Genomic DNA, 14,531 nt, shown 5'->3' with positions numbered 1-14,531 from the left:
GAGGTTTGTCTAGATAATTTCTTAGGCAAAGTCATCAAAATATGTAAATGTTAGGAAAATATAATAATAGATATTTTAACAAAATATGTGAGACCACACACTTGGAACAGTTAGAGGCATAATTCCTTTCCCAAATGAAGTTTCCTATTTAGCTAGTTTGAGTTTTATTCTGGGACCTGTTACCAATAACCTTATGAAAAAAGAATTTCATAGAGTATTGCTACGGAGAATGTGTCTCAAATATACCTGTGATTCTCGTTTTATCTACAGGGGGAAGAGTCGTACCATTTACTCAGATGAAGTAGGGCATCTTTTTCTACTTTGTGTATAATTGATTTATTAGGTCCACAGAGAGAGAGATAATATATAGCAAACCAACAAAGTACACTGTACAGACATTCTATACCTGATTGGGTGAGGAGATTTATACTCAGACATTTTCTTATTACTGTTTTCAGGTTCTCTTTTCCAACCCAACTCATTCTTTCTTGGGTTTTATAGTCGCTGAACTTTGGCTTCAACCTGTTTTTATTTTCTCTGTGTTTCCTTTGACTTCAAACCTGAGGACTTTCCTTGTCTCCTGGCTCATTCCACACTGGGATTGGACACTAGCTTCCCTTTACCCTAGGCCCCAAACCTGAGAGCCAGATACTCCTGCTATAGTACGTGGCCAGAGTACCCATGTTCAGCCATAGGCACACCATGGTTCACAAAAAGGAGAAGTGAGGCAATGGGGGGAGGATGTCCTTAGCCTGACATATTGAAATTGAAATGCCCACAAGGATTCAGCAAGTAGCTCAGGAAGAAGATCTATGCTGGTGATAAAGATTCACTAGTCATCACCTTAGAGAGAAGTAAAAATGCCAGTTGTATACATTAGATTACCACGGGAAGTGTATTAAGTGAAAAGAAAAGACACCTCAGCAAAGAACCCTAGGCATTTCAGGGAAGGACTCCCCCCTCCCCAAAAAAGAGGATTCTTGTGAAGAAGACAAAGAGAATAGAAAAGAGAGGCATTTCAAGAAGGAGAGTGGGGTTAACAGAGTCTATTATCACAAATAAATTAAGGACTAAAACTTTTTACATTTCTGATTTAGACCAATTTTAGAGGAATGGTAAAGAGAAATTAGAGATATACAATGAGAAATATGTGGATTATTTGAAGGAGAACTGGTGAGGAGGAATCATTTATCCATTGACTCAAGAAACTGTCCATCTGAGGGAATAGAGGGCAAATTCCTTACGCTCTATAGTCTGTGTTTTCATCTGTAAAATAAGGAAATTAAAATAAATGATCTCCAACCACTATTCTGCCTTGATATTGAATCACTCTAGGAGTCTAAATCAATTCTTAAGAAGGAACAAAATTGTAACAAGCTAAGCTGTGCTTGATGGTCATTATAACAGACAACATCTCCACACCTGTCTTTGCATGTTTGCTCTGCATTTAACGATCTGAGAGCAGTATGGTACTTGTTTTGTCTTCGTTGCACATTTGCATTGTCTGGGCAGTTCATGCTGTTATAGTTGACTTAAATTCCTAATTTGTTTTTGTTAGTAGAGAAGGATGTACCTCAATATTCTGAAGCACTAATAAAAAGAAAAAATAGAATGGAAAATGTGCTAGTTTTACAAATAGAACTTTTATTTTTGTTTCTAACATTGGGTTTTTAAAACCGCTTCTAAAACTTTTTTATAAATCTCTTTTGAATCCCAGGTATTGCAATTTCAGATGAACTCGATAAGGTAAGTTGAAAATAAAATGTAGAATTTACATTTTAACCCACTGTCTAAATGAAAAACTTTCCGAAACATAAAGTGTTCAAATATAATTTATTTGGTGCTAACATTTTTAAAACTTTCAGTGACATGCTTTGATTCTTTTATGAAAATTATTGCACGACATATATATATATATATATATATATATATATATATATATATATATCACCATCTCACCTATTCTTTGGAGTCAAGAGTTTTAGAATTTGGTTAGAGAAAACTGAATCACTGTAATCACTAAATCACTATACTAAAAAAAAAGAAAACATAATATTATGTAAAATTTTTTTCTATATATGATGATGATTATTATATAGAAAACACTTGTACTTTTCTAGAACTACCCTTTGTACCTACACCTTACTCAGTAAGTTTTTGTTTTGTTTTGTTTTAAAATTCCAAGATGCCAAGAGAGTATGGGGCCCCAGCTGGGGTGATAACTGTGAAGGTGGTGAGAAGTGATACAGTTAGGAATATATTTTAACAGTACTGTCAGTGGAACTTGTAAATGTGTCAGATGTGAGGAGTTATAGAAGAAATCAGTCAATGATGAATCCTAGGTTTGGAAGATGAGCAACTAGGTCAACTGTAGTGCCATTTGCCAAAATTGGAAAGACTGGGGAAGTGGCAAATCAAGCAGATTGCAGTAGCATTAGGAGTTCTCTTTGGGCCGTTTATTGTAAGTTGTCTAGTAAACATATTTATATGAGCTGTTACCCATCAGAGACTTGATTTAGTTATACATTTAGAAGTCATTGGGATAAAAGTTCTCATTATTTTGGACTCAGGACTCCTTTACACTCTTACAAATGACAGAGGAGGACCCCAAGAAGCTTTGGTTTGTGTAGATGATAACTATCAATACTTACCATGTAAGAGATTAAAAACTCAATGTATGTTCTTCATTTAAAAAACAGTGATAAAACCATTACATTAACAATAACATTTTTTTTAATATCTGAAATTTATTGTCAAATTGGTTTCTATACAACACCCAGTGCTCATCCCAAAAGGTGCCCTCCTCAATACCATCACCCACCCTCCCCTCCCCCCACCCCCCATCAACCCTCAGTTTGTTCTCAGTTTTTAGCAGTCTCTTATGCTTTGGCTCTCTCCCACTCTAACCTCTTTTTTTTTTTTTTTTTTCTTCCCCTCCCCCATGGGTTTCTGTTAAGTTTCTCAGGATCCACATAAGAGTGAAACCATGTGGTATCTTTCTCTGTATGGCTTATTCCACTTAGCATCACACTCTCCAGTTCCATCCACGTTGCTACAAAAGGCCATATTTCATTCTTTCTCATTGCCACGTAGTACTCCATTGTGTATATAAACCACAATTTCTTTATCCATTCATCAGTTGATGGACATTTAGGCTCTTTCCATAATTTGGCTATTGTTGAGAGTGCTGCTATAAACATTGGGGTACAAGTGCCCCTATGCATCAGTACTCCTGTATCCCTTGGATAAATTCCTAGCAGTGCTATTGCTGGGTCATAGGGTAGGTCTATTTTTAATTTTCTGAGGAACCTCCACACTGCTTTCCAGAGCGGCTGCACCAATTTGCATTCCCACCAACAGTGCAGGAGGGTTCCCGTTTCTCCACATCCTCTCCAGCATCTATAGTCTCCTGATTTGTTCATTTTGGCCACTCTGACTGGCGTGAGGTGATATCTGAGTGTGGTTTTGATTTGTATTTCCCTGATGAGGAGCGACGTTGAACATCTTTTCATGTGCCTGTTGGCCATCCGGATGTCTTCTTTAGAGAAGTGTCTATTCATGTTTTCTGCCCATTTCTTCACTGGGTTATTTGTTTTTCGGGTGTGGAGTTTGGTGAGCTCTTTATAGATTTTGGATACTAGCCCTTTGTCCGATATGCCATTTGCAAATATCTTTTCCCATTCCGTTGGTTGCCTTTTAGTTTTGTTGGTTGTTTCCTTTGCTGTGCAGAAGCTTTTTATCTTCATAAGGTCCCAGTAATTCACTTTTGCTTTTAATTCCCTTGCCTTTGGGGATGTGTCGAGTAAGAGATTGCTACGGCTGAGGTCAGAGAGGTCTTTTCCTGCTTTCTCCTCTAAGGTAACAATAACATTTTTTATGAAAAATACTTCATTTTCCAAAACAAGATATTTGTGAGAACATTACATTTGTTACTTTTTTGAAAATCTCTTAATTGGAAACTTCTGGGTTTTCATATCTGTTTCTGTACTTCATGTGTTATGATAAATTATCTTGGCTGAAAAAAAAGTCTGACAACAGATATGTAGTTGGAAAAGGGGAATGCACCTAGAAATAGACATTAATATTTGGTGAGTGTTGGTCCAGATATCTCTCTAAACAGAATACAGTTGATTTGATGGTTATAGATAGAAAATGATAGAAAGTATTATACAAAAAATGCGGTCCTATAAATCATTACCTTTTGAAATAATGAACTATAATGTAATAATTATAATTTTTTTACAAAAGCAATAAAGTTAGTACTCTTCTATTCCAAATAAAATTAGACCTTTTGAATTTTGTATCGTAAGAATACATTTCTGTTTGATTAAATATTAGGTAAAATTTATTAATATACTTTCAAGTATTAAGTTAATAGACTATTGCAATATTTAAAAATTAGTTTATATTGAGGTGCCTGAGTGACTCTGTTGGTTGAGCGTCTGACTCTTGATTTCGACTCAGGTCATGATCTCCTGGTTTGTGAGATCAAGCCCCACATCAGGCTGTGCACTGAGAGTGCGAAGCCTTTTTGGGATTCTCTCTTTCTCTCTCTCTGTGCCCCTCCCCTGCTCACACCCTCTTCTCTCTCTCTCTCAAAATAAATAAATTTATAAAAAAATTAATTTATATCTATACAAACTCTATGCAAAACTAGATCTTGACTCTAAACAATAGCAAGTAGAAAAAGTGGCAGATGTGATCTTCTTGCTTTGTCCTGCTTTTCTAGTCTTCTTCCTCTGTGTGTCCATCATTGTCTTTGGCCCATGCTGGTCTCCCTCTTACACCATGACCTTCCTTACAACTTGCAGAAATTACATAATCCGTGCTCCTTTATTCGTTCACTTTAAGTACAAAGCCAGCATCTCTATTTCTAGGTTCATTTGTTCCTTCCAATATATTCTGCAAAGCCCTGGCTGCCTGAGTCATAAATTAGCTTTGTGTGGTTCTGCGTGGCCCTCATCCTTCCTTTCTTCCGGGTTCTGACTAGCAGTGGGGCTGTGTCTACACCTTTTTTGGTGAGCTAAAGAATGTACTAATTGTTCTTTGAACTGAAAATAGATTTCACCCTCGCCCTCAGTGGATGCCATGACACTTGGTTAGTATCATGCTCTGGATATAGCTTCACCCCAAACCTTCTCTCTTAGGAGAGAGAGTTTCTGTTTAACTAAATTGTATAGACTGATAATTTTTATTTACTTACCAGACATTCCTGTTTTCGAAGACTTCATAGAAATTGCTGAAATTTATTGCACATGTATTATTTTTAATTTTTATCAAGAAGATGTCACCAATTGTCATAAATAAGCTTTTACTTAAAAAATATTGATGTCAGTACAAAGAAATTGTTACCACTCTCATACCCATTTTTTCTTAAGAGTACCAGGTAATAAAAGGCAAACACAGGCTGCCAGAGCCACAGACACCATCCTTTGCCTGCCTGGAAAGCAGCTTTGGTTGAGGAGAGAGTTGGCCCCATAGCGTTCTCTGCTGACCATGAAGCTCACAGTCCTGTATTTTTCTCAATAAGAAAATGTGAATCTCAGGCAGGTATTAAAAAAAAACCCAAATAGAATTATTTACAATTTGTGTTGACCTGACACCTGTGTCTTAAATGTAATAATAAAAATCAATTCAGCTTTTTCCTTTTAATCTTCATTAATAACTTTGGGGGCTTGCTAAAGATCTGTTTTTCTTAACCTTTATAAAGTACCATTCCTTTACTCTCATATTCCAATTATATTCAATCATAATTTCATTGAAATGATTTTTTTTTGCAATTTCTAAAGTTAGTTTTGAATGATTAATTTTACTTTAAATGGAAACACTAATAACAGAAGCTAATGTTATTTTTAAGGCTTGTATTTTTAGTTGTGGGAATTCTAACAACTTCTTATTCATCAGTTTTGTCCTTTCCTTAACCAATGTATTGGTTTTCTATTGCTACTATAACAAATTAAAATAATGCATATTTATTATCTAATGGTTCTATAGTTTAGAAGTTCAACACAAGTCTCCCTAGGCTAAAATCAAGGTGTTGTAGGGTTGCATTCCTTCCTGAGTTTATGAAGAAAATCTGTTTCCTTACATTTTCCAGCTTCTGTAGGCTGCTCTATTTCTTGGTGCATGGCCCTTTTCCTGCCTCTTCAAAACCAGCAACATCTCATCTATCTTTGACTGTTGCCAGAAAAAGCTTCCTGCTTCTGGGGGATCATGTGATTAGGTTGGGGCCACCTAGCTAATCTGAGTAATTGAATCTTAACATTTTTAACTTTAATCATGCTAAGTCCCTCTTGCCATGTAATGTAAGATATTCAAAGGTTTGGGGGTTAGGATATGGACATTCTGAGGAAGCTATCATTTTGCCTCACAGCCACTATTCAAGTTCAGGTGATATTACCTTTCAAATCTGTATCTAATTCTTCAGTCTGCTACCCTTCCAATTCACCCTTCAAAATGCCGTATAGTAGACATGGATGGTGCCTGCTCAGTTACCATTCCCTGGGGCAGTGTGACCAGTCCTTTGAGTACTCTGAGGGTTGCATCCTTATTGGCTCACTCTTCCTGAGGATTGCTTCAATCCATTAGGAGCCACCCTGACCAGAGATGCCTGGGTTCTCAGCCAGTGATGGACTGAAATAAGACCCTGACTTGTCATTTACATTCCAGAGCTCCTTAGGAGATCAGGTTGTGAGTAGACTTTACCCAAACCCATATATTTGCCTAGCTTTTTCCCTGTCTTCTGCTTCCTTTACTCTCTTACAGGTTTGCTTCAGAGAACATATGAATATATCACTTTTTAAGCCTTTGGTTCTAGGGAAACTTACTTAGGGAATCCCGCTAAAAATTCTCCATGACTTCCTGCTACCTACCAAATTAAGTCCGTATTTCTAACACCAGAATTAACAGTCTCCATTTTGTCACTCAAATCTATATTTTATGCTTTGTTTCCCTCTTTTTCTCTATTCAGAGTCTGTGTTGTGCTCAACAAGGAATACTGTAAGGCAGCTAGACTATGGTACCTCCAAGTCACATTCTTGTTTATTTCCACATTTTTGCTCATTGTCATTCCTTCCCCTCTCTCCAACTTTTCTATTTTTCAAGCTCCAGCCTTTCCTGATCACTCTTGCAGAAAGTGATCTCACCTCCTCTGAGTACTTAGAGGATATAGCAACCACATCACAAATGATACTTCTTGTCTCATATTATGGAAATTTTTGTTCACTGCTTGACGAAATAGCCTGATATTTTGGAAAAATCCACAGAGTAAACCTTGTATTGAACCTTTCCTCCTGCCATTTACTAATTATGTGAACTTCAGAGAGTTATTTATAGATGCTGAGCTTTAGTTTCCTTCCCTGTGAAATGTGATGGTTTTAGTAACTATTGAAAATAACATCAATTACTCTCCCACTCAAAAATAATTTTAGGTAGATTGCTAAAATATATAAAATATAAAACATTTAAAAGGAATATTTGGAGAAATCATTTCAAAGGGAACAGAGTATAGGAAAAATGTGAGTCCCCTGCACAACATGCAGTCTTGAGGCTCAGTATCCTCACTATAGTTGAGCCACAATTGAGCTTTTTGTCATTTGGTATCCTCATCACCATAGGATCAGAGCAAAACAGTAGTTCACAGGAAAACTAACCATTCCTACTACTGAATCTCAAGAAAAATATCCCCCATTTATTGTCATGAAGTACATACATATAATGTATCAATAATATCCTCAAAGCATTTTTATACATCTGTGCACCAGAGGATATAATCAACAGGGTACAAAAAATAGCTTCCAGATTATGAGGAATATTTGCAAATCATATGTATATGATAAAGAGGTTGATATCCAGAATTTATAAATAACTCCTACAACTCAACAACAAAACAAATAATCTGATTTTAAAATGGGCAACGAACTTGAATAGACGTTTCTGCAGAGATGATATACAAATGACCAAGCATATGAAAAGACCCCATATCACTAATCATTAGAGAGACATAAATCAAAACCACGAGATACCACCTCAAACCCTCAGTATGGCTACTATCAGAAAAATCCCAGAAAATAATAAGTGTTCGTGAGGTTGTATAGAAATTGGAACTTTTGCATACTGTTGGTGGGAATGTAAAAGGGTGCAGTTACTATGGAAAACAGTATGACAATTCTTAAAACATTAAAGATAAAATTACCAGGTGATCTAGCAATCCTTCTTCTAGGTATATATTCAACAGAATTGAAAGCATGATCTCAAAGAGATTTACACACCTATATTCATCATAGCATTATTCACAATAGCCAAAAGATGGAAAGAACCACGTGCCTTTTGATGAATGAATAGGTAAACAAAACACACACACACACACACACACACACACACACACACGCAGTGGAATATTATTCATACGTAAAAAGGAAGGAAATCTTGTCACATGCCACAACACAGATGAACCTTGAGGAGATTATGCTAAGTGAAAAAAAGTCAAAGAAAGACCTAATACTGTGTGATTCCACTTATATGAGGTATCTAAAATAACCAAATTCATAGAGGCAGAAAGTACAGTGATAGCTGCCAGGGGCTGGGGGGAGTGGAAGATGGGATTTGTTCACTGGGTATGAAGTTTCAGTTTCACAAGATGAAAGAGGCCTACTCCACATTGGTTTGCACAGCATCGTGAACACACTTTACTGAATTGCATATTAAAAATGGTGTAAGATGGTAAATTTTATGTTACCATTTGTTTTACCACAATTTAAAAAATATAGTCTTACAGTAAATAAGATCATTAGTTTCACAGGAGTTGTTTGAATAAAGTCTGCTGATCTAGGCAAATGTCATAATGCAAAAGCAAAGTTTAGTTGCAACAATTCCACAGGAAGTCTCAATAGTGAGGTATAGGACAGGGCTTCCTGGTGTTCTGGCTTAAGTAAAAGATACATTTTATTTAGGGTGGTAGACAGTTTGCATATCTTTTAGACAACTTATCAGTATATTCTCTTTAACTAACTTTTGTCACCTATTGAATGATAGCTTGAGTTTCTAGTCAATCTTTAAATAGATTTATTAATAAGAGATATAATAAAAATGGACTATTTAGTGCATACTCTATTCTAGACCTTGGCCTAAGCATTTCTTATAGATTACACCATTTTATCCTAATGAAAAATCTCTAACATTTTTGGAGAACTAACTGCATACCAGGCAGTGTTCCAGATTATTTACCTGCAGTATCATATTTAGTATTTACTAATACCCTGTGAAATTAGGGACTATTCTTCCCATTTGACAAATGACAAATTTGGAATGCAGAGAGGTTATTAAACTTACCAGAGGTTATACTAATTCAAAATAGAAGTGGGACACAAATTCAGACCATTAACCTCAGAGCCCATGCTGTTAACAATGATGTGATATTCATGATATAGTTACTATTATTTACCAGTCTAATAAATGAAAAAATAGGAGCTCTTAGAGTTTCATATGTTCCCCCTTGGTCCCACGGTAAATGGAAGAACTGGAACTCAAACTCAGCCTGTTTATACTCCAGAGTCTATACTCTTAGTCTCTCCAGTAGGTTATGCCAGTAAAGTCCTTATTACAGGCGCCTGGCACAGAATAATCACTCAATTAATAATTGCATTTTTTATTAGAAACTCTTTGTTCGCAGTATCTGCTAAGCCTGCACTAAGCCTTTGGGAAATAATTGTGTAATAGCCAGAACTAATCTCTAATCCAGTTTCATTTTTTGTAGCCTTTTACCATATTTCTTACTATCAAGACCTTTCTTTGAGTTATTTCATTATATCAAGAGCTCTAGTTCTAATATGGTAGAAATATAGAAAGAAGGGTACCCAGTTATAGTGTTCATGCTCACAAATAATGTTTTAACATGGAAGTTAAATATATATGAGACCATGCAAAAGACTAACTCGGCAGGTACTAACAGATTGTATTTTATCAAGCATATAGTTTGCCAGGTACTGTGTCAGGTACTTTAAGTACACTTTCTTACAAATATTCACAGGAGAAAGCCCTATGAGAAAGCTCTTCTGTCTATTTTACACATAGGACAATTTACACATAGCCCACAGAGTTTGCAACTTGTACAAATTTACAGATATAGATAATATGCTGTAGAATTCAGATCTGAGTACAAATTTAACTTTAAAACCCATTTTCTTAAATACTATGTTATGTTGCTTCACTAAGAAGTTAGGAAGCTTAAAGAGAGACTGTTGTTTTTGTTTTTATTATTTCAGACTGGCTATATGAATATAAGTAATATTGAAATCTGGTACAGACATAATATGCCATGGGCCTTCTAGCCACTTGATGATTGCCTCCACTAAGTATACCAGTGGAAGGACTGAAAAGTTAACTCCTTTAAAGATAAGGTGTTTTTTCGCTAGATAGACTTGTTTTGCTATTGACTTTTCATTTCTATTCATTTCTCTCCAAACAAATCTGGATTTCATTCTTTGTGTATGTGTGTATGCATGTCTGTGTGATTATTTGGAGAATGGTTTTGGGATTTAGGGCATACTTATATTGTTATGATCCTTTTGTGTTGCTTCTGTGTTCCAGAATTTCTTGCCCACCCACATCTGACCTACATGTGTATCACATATTTTTGGCAGTAAAGGGTTATGTTGGTTATATGTTTGATTTATAACAAGCAATGATCCTAATATGCCAGTATGATTGTTCATGTTTTATCTTAAAAACCTATCTCTCAAGAATGAAATGTGGAAGATGACAATCAAAGGAAAATATTTGCAGTTTACGTTACAGGCAAAGCTTAATAACTCTAATTGTGGGGCACTTCTAAAAATAGAGAACAAAAGGCCTAAATTCCACTAAAAATGAGCCATATGAATGGATTGGTCACAGAAAAATAAATGAAACTGCCTCTTAATGATATGAAAAGATGCTGGGCTTCATTTAAAGTAAGAGAAATGCAAATGAAGCTCCACTGCTTACCTATCAAATTTACAGAAATCCCCAAGTTTATAAAAATATTCTGTTGGTGAGGCTATGAGGAAATAGGTGGGAATGTACTGGTGGGAATGTGCAAACACTATGGAGGGAAATTTTTCAATATTTAAAAAACTTTATGTGCAATATTTTTTGATCAAATGATCCTAGTTCTATGAATCTATTCCAAAGACGCACTGGCAAAAATATGAAAAGACTTATGCATTGTGATTATACCTTGCTGTACTATTTTAATAGCAAAAATTTAAAACAATTAAATGTCCATTAAAATAAAAATACTGGGTACATTATAGTATATCCACACAACCGAATATTATGTAGCTGTAAAAATGAAAGAATGTCTCCATAGAGACTTCAGAGTAGTTCCCAGGATATATTATTAAATGAAAAAGGCAAGTAGAGGAAATGTGTTTATAGTATGCTACCATTTATCTTGGTAAGTGTAATGAAAGTATATGGGGCGCCTGGGTGGCTCAGTCAGTTAAGCGTCTGACTTCAGCTCAGGTCACGATCTCGCGGTTCGTGAGTTTGAGCCCTGCGTCGGGCTCTGGGCTGATGGCTCGGAGCCTGGAGCCTGCTTCCGATTCTGTCTCCCTCTCTCTCTGCCCCTCCCCCGTTCATGCTCTGTCTCTCTGTCCCAAAAATAAATAAACGTTAAGAAAGTATAGATACATATGTGATTATACTAAAGCCAAAACTACAAGAGCAAAATCTGTCATACTGTGACACACACACACACACACACTCACACACACACACAATTGTTAAAAGTTACCCTTAGGAGAGGGGAAGATACAGAAAGTTAGGAGTAAGGAAAGGTATAGAGAGGACAGGATAGGGATAGTGGGCTGATTTCTTAGAACTTTGAGTATATGCACTTGGAACCATTTAAATACAATAAAATCTTAAAACAGTAGTTTCTAATAATCATAAGTAAAGTGAAACAAATCGGGACAACTGTACTTCACATTGATGGCATAAACACACTGAGATGAATTTATTCCAAGTCATTATTAGCACAGTGATTTGATTGTTCTTTACTGGCGTATACTCTAAGGACAGAGGGAACAGCAATACACTTTAAATTGTTTTTGGTAGTCATGTCATTGATGGATAGTGTTGGTAGTATTATAAAGAGATTATTGTCTATGCTTTGTGTGATATAGCAAAGAAGTAATTATGTTGATATCCTTAAGAACCAGAATTTTTGGCATAGAGGAAAGGAAATACAGATGTGGGACTGATAAATTTAAGTAAAAATCTTATAATCCTGTTTTGAAGAGGAAGTATCGTTAAGAATTCATATTTTTTTTATTTTGAAAAATAAAATTCACTCTGTGCCAGCACTGAGCACACCTAGAGCCCAGGTATTTTCTTCTAAATATCATTCTCTATTAAAAGGAACCAAGGCTCTTTAGAGAAATGGCTGAATCTAGGGCTGCAGCGGAGAAAGTATGCATTGAGTCTGGAATATCTTTTAGTGTCAGGAAGTAAGATGCAATCAAAGAATGATGATGGAACATTTCAAAAGGACATGGGAACCTACTTGTGGGAGCTCCTTCTAGGAATGTTAAAGCCTAAACATCATGATAGTAATATAGTTCATTGAATGAATAATAATTCATAATCCATACTGAAATACCTACTTACATGCATACATACACATATGGAGGTGAAGGAGAAGCTCTTTCTCACAGTAGAGTACCAACAAATAAATTTAGAAGGAATGGTGAAATTATAAAATCACAAGTTGGCAACCATCATAATAATTGATTCAGGGAAGGGCCTGCAAAGGATGTTAAAATTAGTACGTGAAATTTTGATGAATTACAGGTTATCTGCATAGTTTCAGAGTTACTCCCCAGAAGACATTTAATAATTAACCAGAGAGAAGTAGCAGGTTTACAGTGGAGAATCATGAAAGATACCACCTTAACCAAGTGGCCACGGTTAACATCACTAGCAATAAGACAAGTCAGTATCATGTGCCTTTTGATAGGAAAGGAATACATCACTTCTGTGTTATTCTTGCCTCAAATGAGTGACTTGACTATAATCATAGGAAACATTGGAAAAACATAAATTGAGGGACCTCCTAAAAAATAACTGGCCCATATTTTTAAAGCACATGAAGGTCAGGGGCGCCTGGGTGGCTCACTCAACTAAGCCTCCAACTTTGGCACAGGTCATGATCTCACAGTTCGTGAGTTCGAGCCCCACATTGGGCTCTGTGCTGACAGCTCAGAGCCTGGAGCCTGCTTCAGATTCTGTGTCTCCCCCTCTCTCTGCCCCTCCCCCGCTCATCCTCTGTCTCTCTCAAAAGTAAATAAACATTAAAAAATTTAAAAAAAGTAAAAAACTTGAAGCTCATAAATGTCAAATACTGAAAACTGTTCTACATTAAAGGAGATTAGGCAACAACAAGAACATGAGAATTGAATCCCATATGTGACCCAGGATTCTTTATTGCCATTAGCAACTTGATTCAAATAATTGAGGAAATTTAAACAACAAAGTTGGTTATTGGTATTGTACTAATGTTATTCTGTGGCTGCATAAGAAAATGTCCTTTGACATTTGATAATTATTCTGTGGCTGCATAATTATTCTGTGGCTGCATAAGAAAATGTCCTTCTTTATAGAAAATACACTCTGCAGTGTTTAGGGATAAAGACTATCATATTTGCAACTTACCTTCAAGTGGTTCTGGGGAGATTTTATATATCAATGTGAAAGAGAGAGAAAATGATAAAGCAAAATATCAACCACCAATGTTGACATTATTACATTAACAACATTGGGTAATCTGGATGAAAAGTATACAGAAATTCTTTTTTTTCTTTTCTCAACTTTTATAAGCCTGAATTATGTCAAAATAAAATATTTAAGACATACATATTTCTTAGATCTGTCCACTCTTATTGGCTCAAAAATAATGAGTATACCCAGTGTCCAGAATAGTCTTAAAATATATTTCCCACTAAAATGAATTGGAATAATGGCTGATTCTGGGTTGGAAGCACAATGAGTCTAAAATATCTTGTCATGCCAGAAAGCAAGAAGAACATGGGAAAGACCACTTGGCTGTGTCACAATTGATCACGAACCAAGTTTAAATAGTTTCCCTCTGGAAAGAGTTGAGAAAATTTGAAGAATAAGAATAATAACTACAGTGATTTATATATAACATTTAAACATTTTTATGTTAATCCAAAAATTAATCATCTTAAGAGTATGTTAGGAGGCCAAAGTTATTATTTTCAAAAATCTGTAAAAGGGAAAGAATCAAACATTTCATTTGCCTTTTCTATATGAATTGTACTTCAGGGTAACCAAATATTTGAGAAAGTTTCTCTTTACAGAAGTTTTACAGCAAATAACAGAATTCCAACAAATGAATTATAAAATGAGACAATCACCATCTGGTAATCTTTAGTGAATCAATGGATCTAAGCGATAATCATGAATGCTGCCAACATCAGTAAAGAGTCGTCATCAACAGGACGTTATGTACCTCCAGGTGGAACTGTAGT

At 35.7% G+C, this 14,531-nt stretch overlaps 1 protein-coding gene across 1 annotated transcript in view; it reads left to right on the top strand.

Moving 5' to 3' along the window:
- CF2H8orf34 (chromosome F2 C8orf34 homolog) overlaps window positions 1-14,531 on the top strand; it is a 164,353-nt gene that overhangs the window by 112,002 nt on the left and 37,820 nt on the right. Inside the window, 1 exon segment of the mRNA XM_049633303.1 lies at window positions 1,718-1,746. Within this exon segment, the coding sequence (XP_049489260.1) occupies window positions 1,718-1,746 (29 nt within the window).

Source organism: Panthera uncia, chromosome F2 (genome assembly GCF_023721935.1).
Source record: "Panthera uncia isolate 11264 chromosome F2, Puncia_PCG_1.0, whole genome shotgun sequence".
NCBI classification, from domain to species: domain Eukaryota; kingdom Metazoa; phylum Chordata; class Mammalia; order Carnivora; family Felidae; genus Panthera; species Panthera uncia.
The sequence above is the reverse complement of the archived record's forward strand: the minus strand, read 5'-3'. Positions and strand labels throughout refer to the sequence as shown.